This window comes from Phoenix dactylifera, chromosome 11 (assembly GCF_051530095.1).
Source record: "Phoenix dactylifera cultivar Ajwa chromosome 11, Ajwa_hap1_PhDact_Kaust_v1.1, whole genome shotgun sequence".
NCBI classification, from domain to species: domain Eukaryota; kingdom Viridiplantae; phylum Streptophyta; class Magnoliopsida; order Arecales; family Arecaceae; genus Phoenix; species Phoenix dactylifera.
In genome coordinates, this window is record NC_143200.1 from 4487309 (window position 1) to 4514202 (window position 26894).

Here is a 26894-nt window from a genome sequence, read left to right on the forward strand (position 1 = left end):
GGCATCACTGCACTATAAAAAAGATGGTTGGTATCAATCACCTTCAAAAACTATTCCAACGGAATGCTTTTAATAAAGCGTTTTAGTAGTAATAATTCATCGACACTAACAGATGTCTCCTTGAAAAGATTGATAACCCTAGAAGTGCAAGGCACCTTTATATTATTGCTTTCTTTAATTTCATTACCGAAGACTTGAAGGGCAGTGAGCACTGGCCACAAGTCATGCTTACAAGAATAGTTTGGAAATCTAAAAGAATGAATAAGCATCACAAATAATGTGTTAAAATAAATAGTAAAATCATCATACTCTTCGAAATTTAGAAATATACAACTGCATGCAAAAGAACTGCAAATATTTAGGAAACTAGGACCAAGAACCGCAAATTTGTTGAATCTAAAGAACTGTGAATCTGCAAAAATGTAGGACTACTAGGTCACCAATACGACTCAATATGATGGCACTCCTACCTTAATTCTCAGAGAAATAGTAGAAATAATAAAGCACTTGCCAATAACAAGCTGTAAACAATCAAGGACACTGTTTACAATTATTAGGAAAAAAGATAGATAAGTATGGCTTAAGCTTTCATTTAATAAAGCAAGTAAAGCTTTTGCCTTATGTAAAAAGATGTCTAACATCTTTAAATGCTGCTTTTGTGCTTGGATGATAGTGATATTAAAGTGATTTTCCTCCTTGAAAGGTGTGCATGTCACACTCTTTCATTGCAAATGATCATGGGCATCCTAATGATATACTTTCCTTTTGCTAACATCCTAATGATATAAGGAGTGCAGTGGGCCAACAATTGCACTCCTTATCCTACTTTTGCTGCACTCCTTGGGCCAACCATGGGTTAAAGAACTTGATATCCTTAGATATGCTTGTTGCGTGATGGGCCCAGGTTGTGGTCCCAAAACCAGGTTTAGTGTGTTTGTTTAGCCTTGAGAACCCTCAAAGTTAGCCTCCTGCTAATTAGTCAAAAGAGGGAAGTGAGGAGCCATCCCTTCCTCTTGTGAAATTGGGCTAGGAAGAAACCAATGAAAAGCTTCCATGCAAAATGCGTTTCATTTATCTTCATAGATTCTAGAAAAGGATTTACAAAAAATTCTCTTCGAAAATCATTATTTACATGTATACCATCAAATCATCCTGTTTGATGCCTATTATGCTAGATTTTTTATTAATGGCATAAGTAAATAACCATTTTAACTATAAAATGGCACTATTACTCTTTTGCATTAATGTTCTTGAAAAAAATTAATACTCAATTTGTATTATAAAGGGTTATAATTTCGCATAAGATTTTCATGGTATTAATGCAAAGAGGTAATAAAGTTACTTTTACGTAAAATAGTCATTTATTAAAACCATCAGCCAAAATCCAATAGAAGGGGTATTATTGTCAAAGCAAAATAATTTTGAGAGCATATATGTATGCAAAAATATGCATTTTTTTTATAAAAAATAAAAAAGTCTGCATGCATGCATATTAACACACTGACATAGTTTGTTTTACCATTAACCAAAAATAACATGCTTTGGGCTTATAATATGTATGCTCCAAGATGTCACATATTGAAACTCAATGTACACAAACAGCTTAATATGGTTCATGCATTTAATATCCAAATAAGTCGAAAATTTTCTATAACAAAAGAAAATGAGTTGGATTCTTTTCTCCAAAAAAAAAATCAACTTAGAAATTATTAAAAGCATGAACCAGATAATATGCGAGCATTTCAATACCAAGCGAACAAGGATATTATTCATGGTAGGAAGTTACTAAAATGCCTATTTTCCAAAAAGAAGGGAAAGAAAAGAAAAACCTAAATAATATTCTTAGCTTATCGAAAATATCATAGACAAAAAGATCCCCCATCTGATTTGAGGAAGTAATTAATAGGAACCAAGCATTGCCTGAAATAAAAAACAGGCCAGCATTTCTTTGTTTTCATGGTAGGAAGATCTCCACATCCACATGCATTCTACTTTCTCCTCTAGTCTCGAATTCATTAATCCTACGCCCATAAATGCAGTATTATTTTAACTCAAATATATTCTTTTCTCAAAATAAAAAATATCTTATTTAGATACACTCAGATTCGATTCTGAAAAATTTAACATGCAGTGGACTCGCACGTAAGAAAAAGGGCATGTTGATCGGTTTTTTAATTTTTGATCCCTCTCCTATCCTACACCACTCAACAATGACCAGTAAAAATGAGCTTTTTGTTAGTCTATGGCATGGCTTGCCATGCAGGTTGATATCATACTGTACCGGTATCAAACCGATATATAATTTTTATATAGCACCAATACTACAATACAATTGTATCGGGGATCTGAGAGGCGAACCTTGCTCTATGGTACACCTTATGAGTATAAATTCAAGGGCTTGTTAGTCCCACACTGTACTCTGACAATCACCAAAACAATGGCAAGCTCCAAAATTAGACCCTCTTCTTCCCCCCTCCCCTCCTTCGTGCTACTTCTAACCCTCTCCCTTTTCCACCCTCTGCGTTGCTCCCATGCAGCAGCTCAGCAACCCATCCAAGCCATTGTAGTCCTTGTGCTAGAGAACCGGTCCTTCGATCACATGCTCGGATGGATGAAAAAGGCCTTCAACTCGTCCCTCGATGGCCTCACAGGCACCGAATGCAACCATCGATCCACCCAAGACCCCAATTCACCAAGCATTTGTGTTTCCGACGATGCCCTCTACGTCGATCCCGATCCGGACCACTCATTCCAGGGCGTCAAAAAACAAGTCTTCGGCTCTGGTGCCACCCCATCCATGTCAGGCTTCGCAGAGCAAGCTCTAGCCATCTCCGAAGACATGGCCACCACCGTCATGAAAGGCTTCAAGCCTGAGAATTTGCCCGTTTTCGCCTCCCTGGTGCAAGAATTCGCAGTCTTCGATCGATGGTTCTCATCACTTCCAGGGCCGACGCAGCCTAACAGGCTCTTCTTGTACTCCGCCACCTCTCACGGGGCGACGAGACACGATAAGTGGAAGCTACTTCGAGGTTACCCGCAGAAGACCATCTTCGACTCTCTTCATGACGATGGCTTGGACTTCAACATCTACTTCGAGAGTGCTCCGACGACACTGTTCTATAGGAGGTTGAGGAAGCTGAAGTATGCGTCCAAATTCCATAAGTTTGGGACCTTCATGAACCATGCGAGGGATGGGAGGCTGGCAAGACTTAGTGTGCTCGAGCCGAGGTACTTCGATCTCGGTCGCAGCCCTGCAAATGATGACCATCCTTCGCATGATGTTGCCAATGGGCAGAAGCTGGTGAAGGATGTGTATGAGGCTCTAAGAGCTAGTCCTCAGTGGAATGAGAGCCTTCTGATCATCACGTATGATGAGCATGGTGGATTCTACGACCATGTTGCGACTCCTAATCTTGGTATTCCAAGTCCTGATGGGATCGTAGGGCCTGAACCTTACAGCTTTGGCTTTGATCGGCTAGGAGTTCGAGTTCCCACGATCGCAGTATCCCCATGGATCCAGAAAGGAACAGGTAAACCTGCAATCATATACATGTATATTGCTAGATCTCTTCGCATGCTTTGATTGATTATTTGTGATAAGAGATGGTAACTCAGTAGCCCATATATACAACTGAAGTCTGGTGCATATATGCAGCATTTCTCCAGCTATTGACTCGAAGAAATACGGCCACAATGTTGGCAGATCTGTTGATAAATTTTCCACTTAGCTATGAATAGTTCAAGCAGTAAGACGAGTCATCTACTAAATACTCACAAGTTATTATTAGTGATGTAATTTGTTATTAATTATTGCTATTGCTTCTTTTTCTTGCTTCTCTGAAGCCTGCCATTTTTGCAGGCACTGATATATAATCATTTACAATATAATTCTGGTCTTTCAGAAAGAATGTATTGGCTTTTCTCAAACATTTGGCCTTTTTTTTTTTTGCTTTATTTTTTTCCAAGTTCAAGATATGCCCCAAGCTGATCATCAAACGGTTCTTGCTCAGAGAACTTTTGAGTTTAGCTTGAGATTTTATTTGATTAAATCATCGTGGTTCCATTTTAATACTATATCCGAGAGTTATCAGTATTTATCAAATCTATTACTATCTAATGGGATGCTACTAGATCAAATGATAAAGACATTGTTGAGAAAGAGATGACTTTTCTCGAATAAAATGAAACATTTGATTTATGGAAATTGTGACTGTAGTTGCTTCATCTCCATTTGGCGTGTGCATAACGAAGTTAAACCAAAATAGTATCTCATGCAGTTCGGCTATTTCTAAGGCAGAGATTTTCCTACGTACCGAACCTCATAGTGATTTGATATCTCTGCAGTGGTGACCAGGCCAAATGGACCAACTCCAAACTCAGAGTTTGAGCACTCTTCAATCCCTGCAACCATAAAGAAATTGTACAACCTCACCTCGGATTTCTTGACTCGCAGAGATGCTTGGGCTGGGACCTTCGAGAGCATCCTCAGTGAGCTAACCTTGCCAAGAGCAGACTGCCCTGGTTTGTACATTTCTATTTCTTTTCATCTACTCCATCTAAACTGCCTCCTTTCATAATCAAAACAAGGACAGGATAATAAGCAACAGCTCTGTAGGCACTCACCATTTTCCATCTGTCAATTAAATAAATTTCCTTTCAGGTTAATTTTAATCTATGAATCTACCTTCTTTCATTACGCATCGAATGGATTGTATTCATTATATTAACTCTCTCAATTGATTAGGAAACTGAGCAAGTTTTCATTGATCCATACTTCTTGCTAAGCACATCTCTATGACAGAAATGGAGAGAGAGAACAGTTCATATATATCCAAAGAAAAAGTTCAACAGAAGGTGTTCCTGCAAAGGTCTTCAACATTTTTAACTAGAGAAAACAAACCTGTATCACAATAAGCTTATATTGGAGGTTTACATTTTGCAGTCTTTTAAGAGTGACAAGGTGAAAAACAAATAGGATATTCGCATTGCGACATCGGTCTTTTCCTTTGAGATGGTAGAAAAGGAAGATGAAGAGAAATTTCTAATCTTTTCATTGCATTGGAAGATCAGCTCATATTAGTAGTAGAATTTTTCAGTAACCTGGTTGCATATCTTTTACAGTAGTGTTGCCAGATGTGCCGCCTCTGAGGACGACTCGAGCAAAAGAAGAAAGACCACTATCAGAGTTTCAGAGAGAGATAGTCCAATTGGCTGCTGTTCTCTGTGGTGATGGTCACTCAATCGGCTTAAGCAATATGACTGTTAAGAAAGCTGATGGATATGCGAAAAATGCTGTCTCAAGATTCTTTCAAGCAAGCAGAGAAGCTTTATACTCGGGTGCAGATGAATCAGAGATAGTAGATATGAGAGCCTCAATGAATGCTAGAACCACAATCCCATGATTAGTGCTACTCAATTACACTGTTTCTCACAAGAGTGAAGACTTCTGTATACCCTTTGTTCTTAGTTCTAGTGCTCCAATTAATGTAAACAAGTAATCCAGTGTAGCCTGATATGAGCCTGAATTACAAAATGGTGCTCCATTGTAGAGTTTCTTCTTAATAGGTTGTGGGTTTTTCTTTTTTATCTTTTCTGTCTTTGTGGAAAGTAGAATGTGACTTTTGAACTCTGACTACAATGTGAGTTTGTTCTGTAACTTGTGGAGTTTGAATTGGTTAAATGGTTAGAGAAATAGATTGAGTAGGGTCCTATCCACTGAAGGATCATATGAATTTGCCATTCCTCTTTTTTTTCTTTTTTTCATTTGAGAAAACCGGGGAGACGTGCTTCACCAAATTCATTCAGAAAATGTAGGCTACAAAACAAGGGCATAAGGGGACAAAAATGCCCACAAAAGTGCTGGAAATTTGAATTCAAAAATCAAAACTAGCAGTGCCGACAAGCTTTATTTATCAGGATAGTCGAGCTTTCCTCATGAGGCTGGTCCATTTTTTATAAAGCTTATGGCACAAATGATTTGTAACTTATATGGTAGGTCATCGTATTCATTTGTAATTATGATTGCTACAGTCATGATTGAAGATTAAGTTGCAATCTCTGTAAATTTCATCAAATGAATTCTCTGCAATAGTGGAGAAATCATAAATAGTAAAGAGAAGAGACAAGCTCTAAATTTAGTTTCTTGGTGTTTCTTTTGGACACTAAATTTGCAGAGCATACAGATGGTTATATATCAGAGGAAAAGAGAAAGCAGTTAGTTTAAGTACTAGAACAAGGAGCAGAAAATAGTAAGTCCGCAGAAGCCAGGCAAATGGCATTTCAGCACCTCCTTCCAATCAAGAATGTGAACATCTAATTCCAACCGAGTAAAATACTGCATAAGATCTGAAACAATAACAGTGATAACCGATGTCATCATATACATTGGTAGGTTCTAAGTTCATAAAGATGTGGTAACTATGGATGCAGCTATTTATAGACCATCTATGAGAGCAAGACATTACATTCTCAATGTGAAGAGAACGTTATGCATTGTGAGTCGAAGCGGATGCAGAGGCCAAGAATATAGTTCAGATAACCCAAAAAGTTGTGCTATGACCGAGCATACCATTATTTGGATTGTTCATTCATAACAAAGCCATTCTAGTTGCAACCAAATGGCAAGCAACAGCATGCAACCACTTCAATTAAGGTGAAAATCAAACAAACAATATGTGATAAGAAATTATCGGTTCAAATCCTGCAAGCCTTAAAACTGGTTCAACATGCTTCGTTGCCAATCCATTCAAATAAAGGAAAACAAACCATAAAACAAAAGAACAACCTTCTTTTGCTAGGAAACTCACGAACTCAGAATAGATATTAAAGCCTTTCTGGTATTGCAACAACTACCTTCCGAGCTGTATGGAAGAATTGTCAGGCATAGTTCAATCGGAAGATGTCATTCAACACGTAGAAGCTTCCTTGTGGTGTTGGCATCAAATGAAACATCTACAACAGATATGCAGACAGAAGTCAACAGTATACATCGATTTCTTAAGAAGCAATCAACAACACAAGAAAAAAAATCATAAGCAATCAAAAAAAAAAAAAAAAACAGAAACAACATAAGCATCTGCATGGCCAAATCACAATAGCCAATTGCTATTGGCCAACAATGTGGTAACCCACAAATTTCATAAACACATACTATGAAATCAGCATTTGACTCTTCAAGGACTCATTTAAAGAAGGAATGAGCAACTCTTTTTCAAGCCCCTATCACCAAATATGTTGTTTTTTAATAAGAGTGTGAACAGATGTGGCACCAACCAGTCATCTTATCTTCATTAGCATCATTTTCCCAGAACTCAAGATTGGGTCCCTTTGGCTGCAATGGAGACTGCCAGAAAAACTTATTTTGTTTGGAGAATCTAGTTTTCCATTTGTTTGTTCTAACAGAAAACTGACAGATATGAAAAAGCATATTTCTAAGTTTCTCAAAACTTTTCCTTTTCTGTGAAAATGTATTATTTTTCCTTTTCCTTCTCCATAGATTTCCTTGCAATCAGACAGACCCTACATGGTTCATTCTGGGTTTTAAGCAGAAAAAGAGGGAAAAAAGGAAAAATAAAAAGAAACAGGTGGTTCATTTTGTGCTTGCCTTAACTAGTTTCCAATATGGGGTATCAAAACATGCTCCTGTTGCCACAAATCAAAATGGAATCATGAGGAATAAAATAATTAATGGACAAAATTTTATAAAAGGAAAAAACTGATGGCTAGTGTTGATAATTGCTGAAGCATATTATTTCTCAAGATCAGTATGTGAATGACTATCCATTATAGTCGAAGGTGCTACGCGTGCTCACCTAGGTGCGCGGGCAAGGCAAGGCAATATTCAAGTGCCTCAACGGTCCCCGGGCAAAATGGGTTTTGTGACAGGATGCCTAGGCAAGTGCTTAGGCCAAACTGACAAAACATGAAGCATTCAGGGTGCCTCTCTAATTTCAACACTATCCTTTATATCCCTTTTATGTCCATTCTTTGAAGGCTCTGTTAACTTTACTTTGAGGGGCATTTTGGTCCAAGAAAGCCTGTATAGATGGCCAATAGAAGAGGCTGGCACTGAGGAGATAGATAAAGAAAATGATGATTATAAATTTAGTAGAGATGGAAGTGATGAGAGATCAACTGATGATTATGATGATAATGCTAAAAGACTTGAAGTTACTTTAGGATGTCCAGTGATTTACTTTTTATAATGTTTCGTTTAGAAATATATTTTGGAGAGTGGTAATTTGGTCATATTTTTGGAGAGTGGTACTATTTGGATTACTTGGCCCTACATAAGTATGTGAGACCTCCCCAACGTACAAATTATGTAGGACCAAACACAAGCTCGCACAGGTCCTTACATACTTCCCTCGTTTGAACCCTGGGATCCTTGTTAGACTAAAAGTTGAAATCCAATTAAATCCAATCACATATGCCAAAATTGGCTCGAGGCCAGCCCAAAGGGCCCCTGCTACAATATTTCTTAATCCACTCAAGCCATAGATTGGGTCTGCTCTAATGCCATTTATAATAACTCAAGATCTCACCTAAAAGATCTAGATAAAGGTGTTATTTGGGTTCCTTGGCCTTGTATAAGTATTCAAGATCTCCCTAACACAATTGCTGTGAGGTTAAAGATGCACTTGCATGGGTCCTCACATAACATGACATTGTATTTTCTTCTTGAAGTTCTTAAGACATGAGATATACCTACAACTTTGATAAGCTGGGAAGTGGGCAACCAATGTTGAAGTTTCGGGCAGGCAATAGGATGGTTCAATATAGGAGTAGAAAATATCTATCTCAAGCAAATATGCTAAACTCAAGATATCCCACTACCTCCATCACCACATTTTTACCAAATGGTCACATCCCATCTATTTGGTTTTGGCATGATGACTTTCTACCAACATCCCCCTCAAGAAATATATAAAACTGAAAACAATAACATTGGTCACTATTAGGATAATATTTTACAAGCTTTAGTAATTGAGCACCAGTATAATAGTTAACATGAAAAAAAGTGAACCCTCATAACACAATTAGTAGCCAAACTAATTATACAAACATTAATATTTACAAACCTTAATTAAAGTAATTTTGGAATCTAGTCAACAGTTAGCCCCTGGAATAGATATTTATACCAACTACACTTAATTTTGATGATCAACAGTCCATGCATCTCCTGCTCTGGGTCTACTAGTTGTGTTTGCAGGAGTCAGTAGGTGGGTTTGGCAGCTTGAGTTGTCTCAGGACTAGGCTTCGTCCAATACAAATTGTAGGCATCTGTTATTGGTGTCCATCCTAAATGTTCACTAGACTAGCTTCTTAGTTCTAGGGATTGCTGATGCACACCATTTGCAGTGAAAATGGAACAGGAATGTGTAATCCTGAACAGGGAGATGTAATCATGCATTCTTTTTGAAGCCCGTAAGTCAAATTCTTAAAGATTAACTTGTGGCCCTACATAAATCCAAGCACCCAAGAGATTCGGAGAGAGTAGTCAGATATTGAAGTACTATATTTGTAACTAATAACTCATTTTTTCTCAGGTGAAGATTGTCTCCTTTCCTCTTCAAGCTCAGCTAGTTCGAAGCTCTTTCCACCACAATAATGCTACAATTTTAAGTGTTGACAAACTTTGCTCATTTTCCTTCACGCTTTTTCACTCAAATAAATGATTGATGCTATCTTATTAATAATGGAACTCACATTTTTTGAGATGACCTCTTAAAGTCATCAATCTCAATGTAAATCCCATAATATGAAGACCACTATAGTGTCATGAGTAACCTATCATCAATACCTACTTGAGATGCTCCAGTATAGTGGCTACGTGAGACTCTATGAGTTAAACCCCTCACAGTGGAGACTCATGTTGATGCGTCCTAGGTGGAACTTGAAACTAGCGTCCTAGGTTGTTCTTCATATACATCAAGCTCGTCAGTAAAGTTGGAACTTGAAACCAGTGGGTCATCATCCTGTACGCCACTAGTTTCTGTAAGATAATTTGATATGGAGCTGCAACCTCTCCAAGCACAACAAGGTCCCAGTTCCTAGGCGTAAGTGTTCCTTAATGATGCCAAGGCCAATGTGTTAAAGGACAGACTTAACCGCTCAATGATGATCGCCAGCATTAAGACATGCTCATTAAGCATACTTTGCGCAGCCTATTGCCAGGCACCCCGTGCATATGGTTGTGCTTGGGCCTTTTCTGATTTCCACCTCTTTCAGCCATATTGGATACCTTCTTATGGGTTAAATTCAGAATAAACTCAAAGACTGCAAATATTATATTCTAAACTCTAAAGGACATTAAATGGCATTAATGTTGTGATGTATGACATCATAGAACTCAAATCTAAAATGCAGAAATTTAAGGAAGTAAATTAACACCTAAATGGACAATAAAAGGAGCCCAAATAAGCCTAAACTAAGGCTAGGATTCATAACAAGATCAAGGGTTAAACCAATAATCAGTATCAAGATATCTAATATGATCTAGATTACATGGGGCCAAGATCTACCAGTCCATGTGAAATATTTGAATCTGTCAGCACCATTAGAACATGGATGCCCAATGGTGGAACATAGAGCTAAGTTCATCACAATGTTCTCAAGACAAGATCTGCAGTGAAAACAAATAAAGCAAACTATCAAATTGTATCCAACTTAGTATTTATTTTGGCTTTAAGTAAAAAGTTAAGTGAAGTTGGCAATGGCTTTGCCGACTTTCACTTAAAAGTCGCAAAAATAAAAGGGGTCCCCTCCGGACCTCTGTTTCGAACGAAACTGAAGACCGAAGGCAGAGCCCCTCTTCCACGACTCTCCGGCCTCCACCTTCCTCTCCCTCTCCCTCCCTCCCCCCTCTCTCTTCCTCTTTTTTCTTCTCTTTCTCTCCCCCTGTCGCTGGTCTCGTTTTCGTTGCTGGAACTGTCCTGGTCCGCCTCCACTTCGACTCAGGACGCCCCGAACTAGACAGTTTGAGATGGTTCCACCGACCATGATCACTACACAATATACTTAAAACCAAAAAGCCTTATCAGTAGAGCAGTAAACAAGCTAACTTAACTCTATCTAAGCCAATCAAATCACTTGATGTTTAGTCTAAGATGGTCAGCAATAATGGAAATGACAAAAAATGGACCTAGCCAATAGATAATTGGATCTTGTAGAAGTTTGAAAACTCATGTTGTCGTATCAAAAACACATCGATCATGTAATAGCACAAACAAACCTAGCCATGATATATATATATATATATATATATATATGTATATGCTCAAGCTAAAGAATATCCATGGGCTATAAAACAAATTTGCAGAAGGGTTGAATTTTACACATCAAATTGACAGCACAATTATTGTTAAAGGGTAAGCAGTATATATAATTGGCTGACCTTTACAGCAGTTTTCGAAGTTAATAAACATGTTCAAGGGGAAGCAGCTAAACACATGCAGCCTCATCAAGGTATCCTGATCCAAAACCTTGCGACCTTAAAAGCCACCTCAGTGATAGGCACATTGGTAACTATATAAGCCTTCTTTCACAAGATGCTCTGATGTTCTTGTCATGGTTGTAAAAGATATACATTAACTCTGGCATGCACATATCCATACAGTCATACTCAATAAGATAGAATTGTTTGATCTTAATAAAATCTCCTAATAATTTCACAAGTAAGGGGTTATTTCTTGGTTTCATCCAATCTAACTAGAAACGTACAATTTGTAAATCCAGCATGGGGTGCAGAAGGTTTTGATCCTTTTGTTCTGGGAGGGGGAACATTGGGCATATTAGTAGGTCAATTCCACCGTAGTGTCCGTTTGCCTCAATATGTATATAAAGGATTACGTATCGGAAATATTGAAACTATACTTTCTAGTAGTATCTCTGATATTTTTTTATGCGTAACTTCCTCATTACGTAATTGCTGCATGTATTATTTGGCAAATTCCAACGACCATGAACATTCACACCAATAGTTCGGGACTTTGTTAGTAGTGCCATCCTTTACTGGCATTGCTTAACAACATCCAAGCGATACAAGCACATCTTTATAAACACATAATCTTGGCGTCAGAATATCAGTGCCCATACTGATCTACATAGCCATCTTATAGAAAGTGTTCTAAGGATCTGGACAGTGTCAGGCACTTGGACAGAACTCACCATGCCTCAATTTTTCAACTAAACAAAACCCACAGTAAGATGTTAATATTTGTTAACAAGAGAAAAAAAGATCAAAAAAACCCATACTCAAATAATCAAAAGAAATGACATTCATAGCACCATAGATCACCGAAACAAAGATACCGAGGGTCAAAAAGTCAACAACCATTCCTATTGACAGTTACGTTCACTATATGTCACCAAAATCCCAACTTTAGCTTAGCAAAAGCCTGGATCAGACCATCACCACAGATAAATAAACAGATCGCAATCAAAAAGAAGAAGAAGAAGAAGAAGAAAGAAAACTCAGATCTATAAGCCGGAGCAAATTAAGTACTAGGAATCAACCAAACGGAAGCCCAGATCAATAAATGGATCAAGCGTCAGATCGAAGCGAGAAAGGGAGGAAAAAGAAAAAGGATGGAGACCTGGCTGAACTTGAGGGCGTGCTGCTCGCCGGCGAGCTGGAGGGAGCCGCTGACGAAGACGAGCATGCCGCCGGCGGGGCCGGAGGGCTGGCAATCGACGGTGGATATGTTGTGGATGCACTGCTGGAAGGGGAGGGAGGAGATCTTGGCGGCGATGGCCTGGGCGCCCTGGGTCTTGGCCCCCTCGAAGGTCAGCATCGACCCCTCCTGGTAGAGGTTCGCCAACCCTGCCCGGTTCGAGTCAAACGTCCGGTAGTAGTGCTCAACGAACGCCTTCGCCACTGCGTCCGGATCCATCTCCGCCGCCTACCACCGACGACCGCGATCAGAAACCCTTATTCTACTCCGCCGCCGCGACGCTCTCTCGATCGTTCGCTTCGCTTTGCTGGTTCTCTCGCGTTCCCTCCTGCCTTATATAGAAGGATCAGAAGAGACGGGTGGCAGGGAGGTGTCCGGATCTTTTCCCCCTTAATTTCTGTAGTTATAATCAGAAATTTGATGCAATTTTGTATAGAAGAGGATGTGCGGTACAGTGTACCTAAAGCATTATAAACGAAAAATTATTAGATGGACTAAATTTATTATGAACTTAGAATGAAATAAATCTATCTAATAATTTCATCTTTTATAGGATGAATTCATCCTAAATTCATGATGAACCTCATCCACCCAATAATTTTTTGTTGCAGGATGGATATAAAGATAGAGAAAATTAGATTTTGGACCATAGTAGTTTTCTTGAATTTTTCATACCCACCACCATTTTTGGAAGATATTTTTCAATACCTTATTGGATTGTTGTAACTAAAAAATAAATTTCAAAATAAAATATTATATAAATTTAATTTCAAATATATATTTATTTATTTTATTTGTCATATTAAAACCATCACTGCACTTGCTTGTGATAAGTTAGTGATATAAGAATAAATGAAAATATTTTTATGTTTTGAAAATTCTTGTAAACAGTATTAATTTTTTGCACAATTTCTGTCATCTTTTTTAAAATTTTATGGAAGCAGTTCTTTAGCATAGTGCAAATTAATTATACTCTTAATCACTAATACTCGATATCTTAACATACACTTTAGTTTTTGTCTATATTAATCCCTTGGCATTCCCACCTTTTAAAAACTTTTTATAATGTTTCGCATTTTTATCTGGCAACCATGAGTATGATTTCTTCTTTTTCCTCTCTTAGTTTGTATGGGTCATGTGCATTGCACGAGCAACGGCTTTACCACCATCAGGCACATTTGATGCATAAGAACGAAAAAAAAGGAAGATAGCAAGGAGTCATTTTACTTTACCTTCATTTGCACAAATCAACCGTTGGATCAACTATTGCACTATTCTCAAAGCACTCCAAACCATATCAAGTCGAGTAGCTAGAGGTTTGAACTTAGCTCGAAACTTGACTCAAGATAGATCGAGCTTTAACATACAAGCTTACACTCGACTAGAGAAAAGAAAAAAAAAAGCCTTACTCGAGAGCAACTCGATTCGACTCGAATACCAATCAAGCCATACTTGAGCTCGAGTTTGAGCTCCAATTCCAGCCTTTGTCATAATTAAAAAAAATATAGTTAAAACAAAATATAACATAATATCATATTTAAAAATATTATATATATATAGTGACTTAGACTCACGAACTTTCAAGCTAAATATTTTGCTATTCGAACTCAACTCGATAAACTATTCGGATTATTCTAGCTCGATAATAGTTAAACCAAAATCCCAATCAAGTTTGAGCAACTTGAAGAAATAGGGAATCGCCATTAGTCGCCTATAAAAGAGCAAGCGTTATCGGTTGGTTACGGAAGGAGGGGTGGAGAAGGGATGGAAATCCTCTACTCGGTGATATCTCGCAGATGGTAAGAAACTGCAGTGCCTTTTAAGCAATGCATGTGTATAGGAAGACGAACAGGGCTGTCAATTGGATCGCCGCTTATGCAACACAATATTTCGGAGGGGTTTTCTGGACCGACCAAGATACCCCTCCTCCACAGTTTTGCCAGATTATTGCCCTTAATTATGTTGGTTGTACCTATACTAAACTAGGATGGACAGCTGTTGAAAGAAGAAGAGAGAGAGAGAGAGTAAGTGTGATAACAAATGCGCCATCCCTACGCACACCTGTGGGAGCCTGTGATGAGTGCAGCCATGGCTCTCTCCATGGCAGGTGTGTCATCTGCAGGGGCGTCGGCATCTCCAATGCCTGCTACCGCAGGAAACGCACCCAGCAGGAGAAGGACCGGGATGCAAGCCCCAAAGTCGCCTGCCTCGGGAGTGCCACCAAACCATCTCTTCTGCGAGCGTAGAAGATATGGTAAAAGATGATGGGGGACATGGGTGGCTGCATCCCATCCCCTCCCAAGTCCTGCCATTTGCTTTTGCTGCATGTTGGTACGTACCATGGAAATCTGCTGCTTTTTGTATAGTTTTGAGTTACTTTTTATTTGATTGAACTGCTGTAAGATGTAAAGGCCCACTAATTAGATGGGGTGGAGCCTAATGTACCTCAAGCTGCGACTCCCATCTGGTGGAGCTGATGCATTCATAATGGCATGCAGATCTCTCTTCATGATGCATCTTAATGAAGTTTAATTGCTCTTCTTTTGTGGAGGGGTGATAGCTCATATTAATACAACTCCTGTTTCTTTTTGGTTTACCCTAACATAGCCTGAGAAAGGGGGGTTTTTTCATCTCAACGTGCAAACAGTAAAAATGCTTTTATTAAAAATTTTGAAGCATGAATGGTTGTCTTGTCTCTTCTGGGTACCCGGTTGTATCCTTGTCAAACAGCCAAGCAACTTGTGTTAGGTTTTCATTCTTGGTGATGTTTCTGAAGCGCTTTTTCCTTTCCTCTTTTTATGTCGTCAAATTAGGGGATGGTGAACAGCTAAGGATTGGAATAAAGGGTCTTAACATTTGAATGAAGATTCTATGTGTTTAAAGGTACTGATTTTTTATTCAGCATGTTCCTTTTAAATCTGCTATGTACATCATTAGGGTAACCTCTAGGAAAAAATTAGCAACCAGGATCCTCTGCAATATGCATCTTTTGCACTATAGAGTATTGTACCGCCCTGAATAGCCATCACATCAATGCATCATTTCTCTCATAGATGGACATCTGCCACTTATCTGAAGCGCGCCATATATAGCACCGAACATGGCTCCTCAGATTCTCGTAATAGCCGGCAGTCATTTATCTTCAAAATGGATGATGTGCAGGCTATTCAGATCGGCACAACACTCTACGGTATAAAAGGCACATTATAGAGGATCTGAACACAAAAAGTTGCTCGACCCCCATAGCTTGAGCGGGCCACTCATGCCTCATCTTTAGAAATATTATGGTAGGTATTGGATCTTCTTAGGTTGCTCCTATGGGGGTCACGAGGTTTAGGTTTGCTATATACTCTAATCAAATAGCTATTTTTCTGAGTGGCTACCCCTAACTTTGGTTTGCTTTATCCAATAGTATTTGCTTCTTAGGATTGTGTATACTCTCGGTGCATGATAGAGAGATAAAAAAAGAAAATGAAATCGAAGTACAACATTAAGAATGTAATTAGGATAAAGAGAAGAACAGCCCAGACCTCATATTCTAGCTATACTAGATTTCTACATTTTCCGGAAAGGTAACCTAAGTATCATTAGCTGCGGTGGATTTATTACAAACCTAGATGGAGAGATAAGGCTGTGTCAGTGGAGATGCACATGCTGCCATTGAACATAGAGAAAGCAATTTATAAAGCCAGGGGCTGGCTTGATTTTGAAAATTAAAGTGTTGGCTACAAAAAGGAGATTACATAAACATAAGAGAAATATGGTGACAGCAGAGATGATGGAGAGATGGACATAATGGTAAAAGTGGAAGTAGGGTTAGAAAGAAACATGATCAAAGAAGGGTAATTAATGTGGACTCCAGTGTAATAAGCAGTTGAGATGCTTTACACTAACCTGAGGGAAGACCTTGAAATTAAGGGGTCAAAGAGTAAACAATAACAGTTTGCATGGATTTTGACCATCCTAAATATATGGAACAAACTTTGTTGTTTATGGCCATCAAACAGTGTCCAAAGCTATCAAACACTTAGAAAAATAAAGAAAACGATGAACAACCAAATGGTCAAGCTCGGCTTTCTTAGTTAATCATCCATCAGCAACCTGCATTTGGATTTTTACAATAGAAGATGATTGTTCTCATAGTTAGTGTTGTTTGAATCAAAAAGACGTCTGGGCTCAGCATCTTCGGATAGGGTTTCCATATGATACAATAATTAAAAAACTATTAACACGAGGCATCCATCATAAAATCACAAAAGCCAAATCTTTAGACACCAACTCATTTGGAGACAAGAAGACTAAAGTCATTTATATATCAAAAGACTCTAAAGGATTGATTTTGCCACTTAATGCATCAACCTTTATTTGACTGTAATTTACATCTATGAATTTCTTCTTTACTGAAGAATACATGCATTATCACATACTCAAGAAATAAACAAAAATCTGAACCAACTGCTCATCTCTGTACACTCCATATTTCTGGACGGCGAAGAAATTTTTCAAGATCCATTTTATTTTACAGGATAGAGGATATTGGCGCCGCAATCAAGGACAAGTACAAGGTGTTTCTCCTTTATACAGTGCTGAGACTGCAAATTGCATTGGTGATTATGTAGCTCTTTGTGCATAAATTGTACCATATGTTGGATATTCTCAATGAGATGAGGAACACAAAATACTTGTTCCATCTCCAAATTTCATCTCTGGTAGGCAAATGCAGAAGGATATAAAAACAGAGTTACACAAATGGTGTCAAAATAAAAATGAAACATTTGGAATATTTCTCTCAAGCAGAAACAGCAAATGACTCAATTTTTTGAATGAGGTAATTTTAACACATGCATGACAGAAGCATAAAACGTTTTAAATCTATAAGCCCATAAAACAGCAGCACAAAGAGTGCACAATCTGATCAAAAACACAAAGATTTGCTGGTTCAGGCTAAGTAGATGATTGGGCTTCAACAGCATTACAAATGCATTTGGAACGATCAAATTAAAGTTGCAATCAAGAAAGCATCTTCATTTCAACCTAGTAGTTCTGCAGTCTAGATGCCATGTTTCATAACATGGAGTGGCCAAAATTTTTAGGTTTTAAGGCGACAGGTTTGCTTAAGGCGCATATTAGGTTCGACAATAGAGTTTGCTCCAAATATTTTCAGGTATTAGTTGAAAAACTATTTGAGACTTTAGGTTACATTTTTGAGTAAAAGAAAGATTTGCATTATTTTGTCAGTAGATGAAAAGTATAGACTCGCTAATGTTGCTCCCAGTTTAGGTTATAGCCACTATATCTAGAGGTACTGCCTTCAGAGTGAATTAATGGAAAAATAAAACCAAGTTATGTGTGCTATAAATTTTTTTTTAATCAGTGTTGACATCAGAAATTAAATTCAGTAGTTCGCAAGTTAGTAGTAGTTATCCATTAAGGTTTTTATTAAAGAGCATAATGATCAAATGAACGTTAACTTATACGAATTCAAGTAAAGCTTCATCTCATACTTCTTCCTCTTCCACTAATGAAGCACCATGCAACCAAAAATGGACATGGAATTATTTCCTTTTCCTAATGAAGATCTTAGAAAAATGGTGAGTTGAAGTGCGTTGCATTTTCAAACTGAAGGTACTTAGAGGAAAGGGTAGCAAAATTATTGCTTCCTAGCTTGATTAGATCATGACATACACAAGAAGAAATTTGCCTAATGTTCTGCATAACCTTTTACCTTACCATCTCTAAATTCTTTATCTTTTAGCTGTTAATAATACCAATGTGATGATTTTGTTATTTGGTACACTGAGTTACTTTAACACTTCCAATTTACATTTCTTGCTAGAAAATTTTGCAGTGGTTTCTCTCTGATCATCTTATTTCAATGCAGTGGGACACGCTATCATGGACAAATACACAACTTAACATACATTAGCATGCTCATGGGTGAACATACAGATATATATAATCTGACATACAAAAAGTCACAGCATTTGAAGTTCCAATAATTATTTCAAGTTCAAATGTATGTATTGCTATGTGAATGTGTGAGTTTTGTACGTTAACAGAATGCAGCAATGTGCTAGAACCATGAGATAGGTTAATATTATCTGAAGCTACATCACAGCATTTGAACAAATAAAAATCAATTTGATCATAGAAGTAATCATATAAAATTTGAAGTGCTTACTCTTCAAAATAACTCCGTTTTATCAGATGCACATGCTGCAACTAATGAACCTTCAGGCCAATGTCCTCTGCTGTTGTACATATTTTAGTTCTCCCTATTGAGTCTTTTTCATGGTGGTTTTGAAAAAGCGAGCTACTTCTCTGTACAGCTGTTCTCCTTCAAATGGCTTTGATACATAGCCATCCATTCCGAACCTTAGGCACTCCTCCTGCGTTGCCTGGATCACATCTGCTGTCATGGCCAATATGGGAGTGCGCCAATGCAAGATATTGCCATAAGTTTCTAGTGGCACTTCCCCATGTTTTATCCGATCATTAATATCATTTTCCATCTCTCGTATCCTTTTAGTAGCTTCAAATCTGAGGATTTAAGAGTGCAGTTTCAGAGTTTAGAAAACAATTAAATAATAATTTAAGAAAAGCAGTATAACAAGAATACAAAACCATTTAGAAGAAAAAATTCAGGACAATGAAAGGATAACTGCAACAATAAAATGATTCTCCAATTCAAATTCAAGAAAAATGATAACTGCAGTAGAAGTTATCATAAACTGCTATTCTAATGATAAAAAGAGATATCTGACCAAGCAAGTATATGAGATGTACCCATCCATTTCTGGCATCTGAATATCCATGAAACAAGCATCAAATTTGTGTGGTGGCTTGAGCATTGTTATTGCCTTCTTCCCACTCTCTGCACAAGTTACATCAGCTCCATACTTCTTCAAAGCACCGGCAGCTACTCTTAGATTCACGATATTGTCATCCACAACCAGAATATTCTTCCCATGAAGAAGATTGCGCAATGACAATCGAGGAAGTCCGCCATTTGGGCAATTGTCCCTGTCTCCACCACCCATAGCTCGGTGCAGAGATACTTGTAACATGCTTGCTCTGAGTGGCTTCATGATCGTAGTTGAAAAATATTCTGCAGAGCTAGTGGGACTGTTTTTGGGAGAACTGCTAGGATTTGCTAATAGAAAAAGTTTTGGAATATTTGTCCGGTCATCCTTCGTTAATTTGCTAATAAAAAGAGGCCAGAGATTAGCATCCTGCAACCATGTTTCCTTGTCAACAAGAACCATGTTTACCATCAAAGTTCCATTAGTCATTCTGGGGAGAACTTGGTTTACATCACTGGCTAGTTCAGCATGAATACCAAGCCTTCGGAGATGGTACCTCGCGACCTTTGCACGGGCCGGTCTGTGGTCGACCATTAATGCAGTCATCCCTTGAAACTCGGACAACTTGTCCTCATTTGAATTGCTGCATGCTCTCGTAAGGGTAGCAGTAAAGGTGAAAGTGGAACCAATCTGAGGTTCACTCACAAATCCAATCTCTCCCTTCATGAGACTAACCAAACATTTACTGATGCTAAGTCCAATGCCAGTGCCCCCATGAATGCGTGAAATTGATGGACCTACCTGCATAAAAGGGGTGAACACCCGAGACTGGGCTTCTCGAGGGATTCCCACCCCTGTATCTTCAACAGATATGATTAGGTTAATAAGATCAGAAGAGGTCGACGCAAAAGACAGCTCAGTCATTGGCAAATCCTGCTTGAATATCTTAAAGCTCTCCCAGCTACGTCTTCTATCTGCTACAGGAAACCCACTCAAGGTATTTGCCGGCTGAGCTTCTGTTTCCACTTCCAATGAATTCATCACCTCTTCGACAAGATGAACAGTCACATAAATATGCCCTTTCTCTGTGAACTGCAAGAGGGAAAAATGTGCAACCGCTTATTCATTTTTATAAGAATCAATCTTCTTCACATACAAAGAAAGGTAACTACTTACTTTTATGGAATTTCCCATGAGATTTGTGATGATTTGCCGTATTCTTCCAGAATCACCGACAAGAATTTCGGGAACTTGATCAGAAACATAAACTGCCAACTTTTCTCAGGGATCCCACAAAAACAGTGGCATGGAATCAGGAGATGAAATATTGAAATATATGGATAAAAGAATACTTAGAATTATCAGTTACCTCTATTCCTTTTTCCTGGGACTTTCCATAGAAAAGTGACAAGACATCATCCAGAACTGCTCGCAAGTCAAATCTGACAGCCTCAAGCTCAAGCTTGCCGGATTCAATCTTTGCTTGATCCAGAACCTCATTAATAAGTGATACGAGAGCTTTTCCACTTTCTTGGGCTGTTCTCACATAATCTTGTTGTGTGATATCCAGATCAGTATCCATAAGCATTTGCAGCATCCCTAAAAGTTAAACTTTGTCAACATGCATCATGCTAAAGTACTCTTAACATTACCATGGCTACAAAAATGTTTTGATTCCTCACCTAGAACTCCATTCATCGGAGTTCTGATTTCATGAGATACAGTTGCCAAGAACTACAGAGACATGAAATGGAACCACCGGTATTAGGAGCACAAAGCAAAATAAAATTATTTCAAGCAAAGATCAATGCTCTGAAAGGAACAAAAGAGATATGCAGTCTCCAGGGAGAACATGGCATAACCTACCTGAGATTTCGCAACGTCAGCTGCTTCTGCACGTTTTTTGAGTTCCATCATCTCCCGGTAATCATCTTCCACTTTGGCAATGCGGTTGACAGTAGCATGAAAAATATATCCAATTAGTAAGGCAATCACAAGAGCTCCGATTGATGTTGTTATGGCAAGCCATGGCAATGGTGGCTTGTTTTTAAACCTAAAACAAAGTTTTGAAGGAGTATCAGCAGTATTTCTAGTTGCTGTAAGGAAATGTGTATCTTATTTTCAGGAAGTATTCTATAAAACAAAGTCATGCCAATTACCTGCAATGCATCTCATGCTTTCTTAACGGATCACCAAAGTGAAGGGTGCTGTTATGGTAAATACCATTACCGGTCATGTTTGGACCATACATTCTGATTGGTTCATCAGGATTGGTGGTATCATACACATTGACAATAATGGTTTGCTTACAAGCAAGTTGGTGGAGTAATTTATGTACCAGCGCTTCAATATCAAAGATTCCTCCTAGGTACCTGCTTTAGCCAAATTGAATTAGAATCTAAATATTTCTTTCGATGGCATAGATGAATGTATTGTTCTTGAGTAGAAACTTTTAATGGATAACATGTTTGTTACTCACCCTATGGCAGCTTCGATATATTCCGCAGGCGTTGCATTTGAAGGAATTTCTCTTTTGTACACTGCATACGTCAGAATAACCCCAAGGCGTTTTGATTTTAGCAGCTGAAAAGGCGCAGTTAGGACCCCCTTCCCAGATTCCCTAGCTCGTAGAACGTTTTCACGATCCTCCTGCATATGAACAGATAATTTTAAGTTGATAGTCAAAAGTGATGTGAGAAAAAGCAATATGTAACATAATTTGATCTATTTGAAACAAAGTTTTACAGCATATTCCAATGAAAACAAGGTCAGAAAAATATTACATATAACCATCAACATACATAAATGACTATCAAGCATTCCATTCATCCGTTGAATTATGACTGACACACATCAGTGACCTTTGGCTACAACTCCATGAACCAAAGAATGGGGTAACCACCCGAAAAGGCCCAATAGATTAGAAGTCAAACATTTCTTTGCTTTCATCAGATTAACCTAATTTCACAATAAAACTAAGAGCTCAGTGTGCTTATTAGCATGCTTATTAGCTATGCCTGATAAAAGATGATCATATTAGCTAACAAGTTATTTGTTAGTTCAAGAAGGTGCTTCCTTATTTGCCAATACACATGATAAAAAAAAAAAAGGAACTAAATCAAAGAAAGAAAGCCTTTATGAATATGAATACTGTTTTATGAAGGGTCTCTTATAGAGCATAAGCAAATTTCCTAACTTCACTATCAAGGTACTTTCCTCCAGAATTTTATAGCCAATAAGAGAGCTCATGCAAGACAAGATGGATATGGAAATAGAAGTCTCAGTCTCTACCTTTCCAGATAACATATCCACAGATATCACATGCTTATAGGCATCTTGGGCAAAGATGACAGGAGCATATTCTTCTTGCACTGGTGATATATCCTGGGTCTCAGGGAACGAGTCATCGTTACGAGCTGGGGATTGCTCTGTGGAGTCCATTCTCTTGATAGTCCATCCTTGTTGCCTCTCAAACTCTTCTCTTTCAGAATGCAGCACCTTCACAGCATAAGCCACACCGCTCGTCAGCGGCCTCTCAAAAGCAGTTCTTTCTGCATATCTTGCAAAAGTCATCTGCATACGGAGAATTTCGTTAGGCATTCTCAACTTTCAGAATGTCAGCAAAAGAGTAACGCTAAACTAATCGCTTCGAGGGGTTAGAATTCAGCAGCCATCGTTATCGCTTCTTTTTAAAAGATTAGATCAAATTAGCCAACCAAGTAATTAAATCTAGTGAATCATTAAGTAATTCAATCGAACAACAGATTAACAAACAGTAAGCTATAATAATTTGAAAGGAAGAGAAGCTGAGAAGAAGTATAGTGCCTGATCAATGGCAGATGGCTCCTTGGAATGATGAAAGGTCGATACGAGGATTGCCAGCGCCTGAAGATGATTCATGCTCACATTGAACTGATCCTGAAGCATCCGAGCACGCTCATCGCACATGCTAGCAAGCATCTCCCTCCTCTTCTCGACAGCCTGGGAGTTCATCAACCAGAAGATCCACAGAGACACTAAGAACCAACTAACCACCCACAAAATCAGAAGCTTCCTCCACCATGTTTCTCGGACCTTCTTCGACCCAAAATAGTGGTTATAAAGGTGACTCTTCCAGCCTCGCGGCGAGAATTTGTCTCCCAACCAGAGCTTGCTCTTATCACCAAGGAAACCAGCCTTCCGCTCCATTATATCAGCATAAATGAACCAAGTCATGGGGATCTCAGAGAATAGCCACCAACATAACACCAAAACCAAGCCCAAATGCATGCAGAGGACTCATCTAATACTTATCTGATCTAATACTGGGAATCAAAATAGAGGGAAAAGCTATTTTATGGCTTGGGGTGTGGAGAAACAGAAAGGTGGGAAGTACTGTTGCCTTCAATGCAAGGAAAAGGAAAATTTTTCCTATTGAGCCTTTTCAAATAGCCTTATTTAGCTTATACAAGAACCATAACATACTATCCGAGGCTAAAAGAGAAAAAATGGAGAGATCCCTAGTTGCCACAAGGGCACATAAACAAAGCACCTAAAAATGCTTCTTTTAACCATCAAATCTCAGATGGGGCAGGAACCAAATAAAACGCACCTAAAGGAAAGAAATCCAAGACATAAAAAAAAAGGAGATATTTTTTCTCTAAATCTCCTCCTCACTCCACACAATCCTCGGCTTCCTAAGCAAGCCCCAGATCACAAAAAGCACTCAGAAACCCCAGCAAGATCCAATTTTGAGCCATGAAACAAGGACCTGAGCCACAAACTAGGAGGAAAAGTGCAACAAAAGCCCATCTCCCACTCACTACCTACAGGAATGCAGCAAGGGATGGATCAAAACCCAGAAAGATCCAATTTTGAACTGTAGAACAATGACCTGAAGCACAGACCAGGAAATCTAACCACAGAAAATGAAGGAATCAGCCAGAAAACAGCTCAGCTCCTGCACCCAAAGCTCCTGGAATCAAACAAGGGATAAGCCCAGACTAGTAAGTTTCAAAGGTTGACTAGGAACAGGAGAAGCAGGGGGGAGGATGATGGGGAGGATGGCGGTGGTGATGGGAGTGGGAGGGAGCCCTGATTCATGGGCTCTGGGAAAGGAGATTCCTGAGAGAGAATGATGGGGAATAAGGTGGGGAGAGGGGTCTGATTGCCAAGGCCACTATCCTCCCCTAAGGAATTGAATAAAAAAAATAAAAACAGACTTAAAACAGAGTAATCCACAATAAACAAAGGGCCAGAAAAGCATCCCACACTTCTCCACTCAGCACAGCTCAGTTGCCTTTCTGTGTTCCCATCCCAATCAGAGGAGTGGACAAGCCCTGTACGCAAGTGCCCTGCTTCTTGTGGGGGCTGGAGGCTTTCTTTTTTCTCTTTCCTTCTGGACCAAAATGGCCCTTTTATTGCTCTCTATTCCCCTCTGGAACAGGGGATGGGTTGTTCCAGTTCACAGGGACAGTGCGACGTAGCCCTCCAGTTGTGAAGAGACGGAGTTTGGCCAAAAGGGTAGGTGGGGATTCAGAGAGGGACATGAGGCATTTGATGGGAAGAGTAAGAAGAGTTAGGGGCACAGAGAGAGGGGGGAGGGAGAGGGAGTGGAGGGTGAAAGGAGGCCCCTTTGGAGAGCTCCGTGGACCTACCTTGTGGCGTTGAGCTTGGCGTAGTTTTAGCTGCTCTTTGGAATTTGGATAGCCATGATGAGGTGATGAGGTGCGGGGCCATCATAAAGCTCCTACCTTCCAAGGCAGCTGTTGATTTTTTTTAAAAAAAAAAATTAAATGCAAGGAATTAGCTATCCTATTACTAGAGGTGGCAATCGAATTGGATTAGATCAGAGATAAATAAGATCGGATATAAAATAGCTCAAAAATCTATCAATCTAAATTAACATGATCATTAGACAGATCAGAAATCTAGATATGAACCTGACTGTTTTAGTAAATAGGTAACTTAATCTGATAAACAATGAATTGAATCTGATAAACGCTTGCTTACCATCATTTTAGGTTTATCTTCATCTCAGATGGTAAATGCATGCACATCATGCAGGACTAAATACTGGTCTACCCTGATTTGAGTTGGTTTGTGTTAGGAATTCGGACATGTAGTAGTTTTTGACTAGAAAGTTAGGTTAGACTTCAATTATTTTAGGAACAACTCAAGAAATACTGTACACAAAATTAAAATTTACTTCGACGGAAGTCTACTGGGGAATGATCAGGACCTAACTTGGGTTCCAATCTTAAACCCTGAACCTACTAGGGTGGGCTAATTCTTTGCATCTTTTAGCTATCATCATTAAGAGCATCTACTTGCCCCTTTCATCTAGTTTTAAAAGCATATGTAACTTTTTTTTAATCTAGATATTAATTTATATTTGAGCATTATTTCTTACTTTTGCTACGCATGATTAAAACCTCATTCTTGCTATATTCATTTGGTAAAACTCAGTGCCTGTGATCTATGCAACAGACAAAAAGCCATATCGTATCATTTCAAGATCAAGGTCTTGGGAATGAAGTAATTTCTTCATATGATAAGCAAGCAGGTGTTTGTGGTTACTACTTCTTTTGTTTAAACTAGTACTCAACCTATCTTGAAAATCCCCATCCTTTCAATTGCCATTTGGGCTACGTTTCATTTCCTCCCATCCAATTGCAGTAGTTTGCCATCACTTTACTCTTTGTATATGTCATTCCAAATCTCCCTCTAAACTTCCACAAACATATCCCTTTTTTTTAATTTGACATCTAGAACCTGGGACCTAACTTCAAGGAATATGACTAACCTAACACATTATAATTCACTTCTTATTCGTCGGCAATTGCTTTAAAAAACGTCGAGATCGGCCTATTTTACTAGTTTCTTCCTCTTCCTCTTCACTCTCCTTTCTAAATTGCCTCCATGATGTCAACCATCATTTGTCATCAGGGAAACGAGCTCGGAGAAAAATGTTCATATAGAAGACTCATTCATCCACTATATTATTGAAAACTCATTGTCTTATGCTTATAAACTTTGAAATGGTATATATAGAATGCCTTCTGAAAACAATTAATGAGACAAATGAAAGTGGGAGTCTTTTATCCTCCCTTAACAATACTTTAACTTCGTCTAATCCAAGCCTGCAAGTATACCACATTTCACATGACGTGGAATGCGTGCTAGAAAACAATACAAGAATCAGAAGTGGGAGATGCTTCATCCACTATATAAGACCCTATTATTATCTTATTAGAAGTGGGAACCTAACAATTAAACTATGGATTTGGGAAACCGGTTCTCCTTGAGTCTATCCGTGATATCTGCGTGCAAAGGCTGCCAAGGCGAAGGCATGGGTATATGACGACCATAGGCTTAGTGGGTATTTGTGTCATCAAAAGCCCTCGCCCTCCTGTCAACCTCTGCTATTGTTCATCAT

At 38.6% G+C, this 26894-nt stretch overlaps 3 protein-coding genes across 5 annotated transcripts; 1 reads left to right on the forward strand and 2 right to left on the reverse strand.

The window, feature by feature from the left end:
- The first annotated feature begins 2372 nt into the window (after positions 1 to 2372).
- LOC103707853 (non-specific phospholipase C6-like) lies at positions 2373 to 5728 on the forward strand. Its single transcript, XM_039128413.3, has 3 exons — positions 2373 to 3530; positions 4345 to 4521; positions 5122 to 5728. The coding sequence occupies exons 1-3, from the start codon at positions 2438 to 2440 to the stop codon at positions 5400 to 5402; spliced, it is 1551 nt and encodes a 516-aa protein (XP_038984341.3). The 5' UTR covers positions 2373 to 2437; the 3' UTR covers positions 5403 to 5728.
- On the reverse strand, positions 4518 to 13032 carry LOC103707852 (nuclear transport factor 2B). Of its 3 annotated transcripts, none has more exons than XM_088706545.2 (3): positions 12597 to 13032; positions 6853 to 6951; positions 4518 to 4633 (listed from the first exon to the last, which is right to left on the reverse strand). In XM_088706545.2, the coding sequence occupies exons 1-2, from the start codon at positions 12891 to 12893 to the stop codon at positions 6877 to 6879; spliced, it is 372 nt and encodes a 123-aa protein (XP_088562671.1). In that variant the 5' UTR covers positions 12894 to 13032; the 3' UTR covers positions 4518 to 4633; positions 6853 to 6876. The 3 variants fall into 3 exon arrangements, with proteins under 3 accessions (XP_088562671.1, XP_026660727.1, XP_008790757.1); XM_026804926.4 differs by lacking the exon at positions 4518 to 4633 and adding an exon at positions 6044 to 6345 and having other exon boundaries at positions 12597 to 13031; XM_008792535.6 differs by lacking the exon at positions 4518 to 4633 and having other exon boundaries at positions 6654 to 6951; positions 12597 to 13030.
- A 3924-nt stretch (positions 13033 to 16956) lies between these two features.
- On the reverse strand, positions 16957 to 25169 carry LOC103707851 (putative histidine kinase 3). Its single transcript, XM_088706546.2, has 11 exons — positions 23303 to 25169; positions 22769 to 23050; positions 21957 to 22126; positions 21637 to 21849; positions 21344 to 21530; positions 21160 to 21211; positions 20847 to 21076; positions 20654 to 20752; positions 19461 to 20569; positions 18856 to 19214; positions 16957 to 17380 (listed from the first exon to the last, which is right to left on the reverse strand). Exons 1-10 carry the CDS (start codon positions 23744 to 23746, stop codon positions 18950 to 18952), a joined length of 3051 nt encoding a protein of 1016 aa, XP_088562672.2. The 5' UTR covers positions 23747 to 25169; the 3' UTR covers positions 16957 to 17380; positions 18856 to 18949.
- Positions 25170 to 26894: the final 1725 nt, after the last annotated feature.

Excerpts from the sequence above, each read along its gene's own strand:
- LOC103707851 (XM_088706546.2), bottom strand. The coding sequence starts at position 23,746 with ATGCATTTGGGCTTGGTTTTGGTGTTATGTTGGTGGCTATTCTCTGAG. Across the intron at positions 20,570-20,653 it reads TCATGGGAAATTCCATAAAA|TTCACAGAGAAAGGGCATAT; the intron begins GTAAGTAGTTAC and ends TCCCTCTTGCAG. Across the intron at positions 19,215-19,460 it reads CAGATGCCAGAAATGGATGG|ATTTGAAGCTACTAAAAGGA; the intron begins GTACATCTCATA and ends TTAAATCCTCAG.
- LOC103707852 (XM_088706545.2), bottom strand. The coding sequence starts at position 12,893 with ATGGATCCGGACGCAGTGGCGAAGGCGTTCGTTGAGCACTACTACCGG. Across the intron at positions 6,952-12,596 it reads ACGCCCTCAAGTTCAGCCAG|ATGTTTCATTTGATGCCAAC; the intron begins GTCTCCATCCTT and ends TATCTGTTGTAG.
- LOC103707853 (XM_039128413.3), top strand. The coding sequence starts at position 2,438 with ATGGCAAGCTCCAAAATTAGACCCTCTTCTTCCCCCCTCCCCTCCTTC. Across the intron at positions 3,531-4,344 it reads ATGGATCCAGAAAGGAACAG|TGGTGACCAGGCCAAATGGA; the intron begins GTAAACCTGCAA and ends ATATCTCTGCAG. Across the intron at positions 4,522-5,121 it reads GCCAAGAGCAGACTGCCCTG|TAGTGTTGCCAGATGTGCCG; the intron begins GTTTGTACATTT and ends TATCTTTTACAG.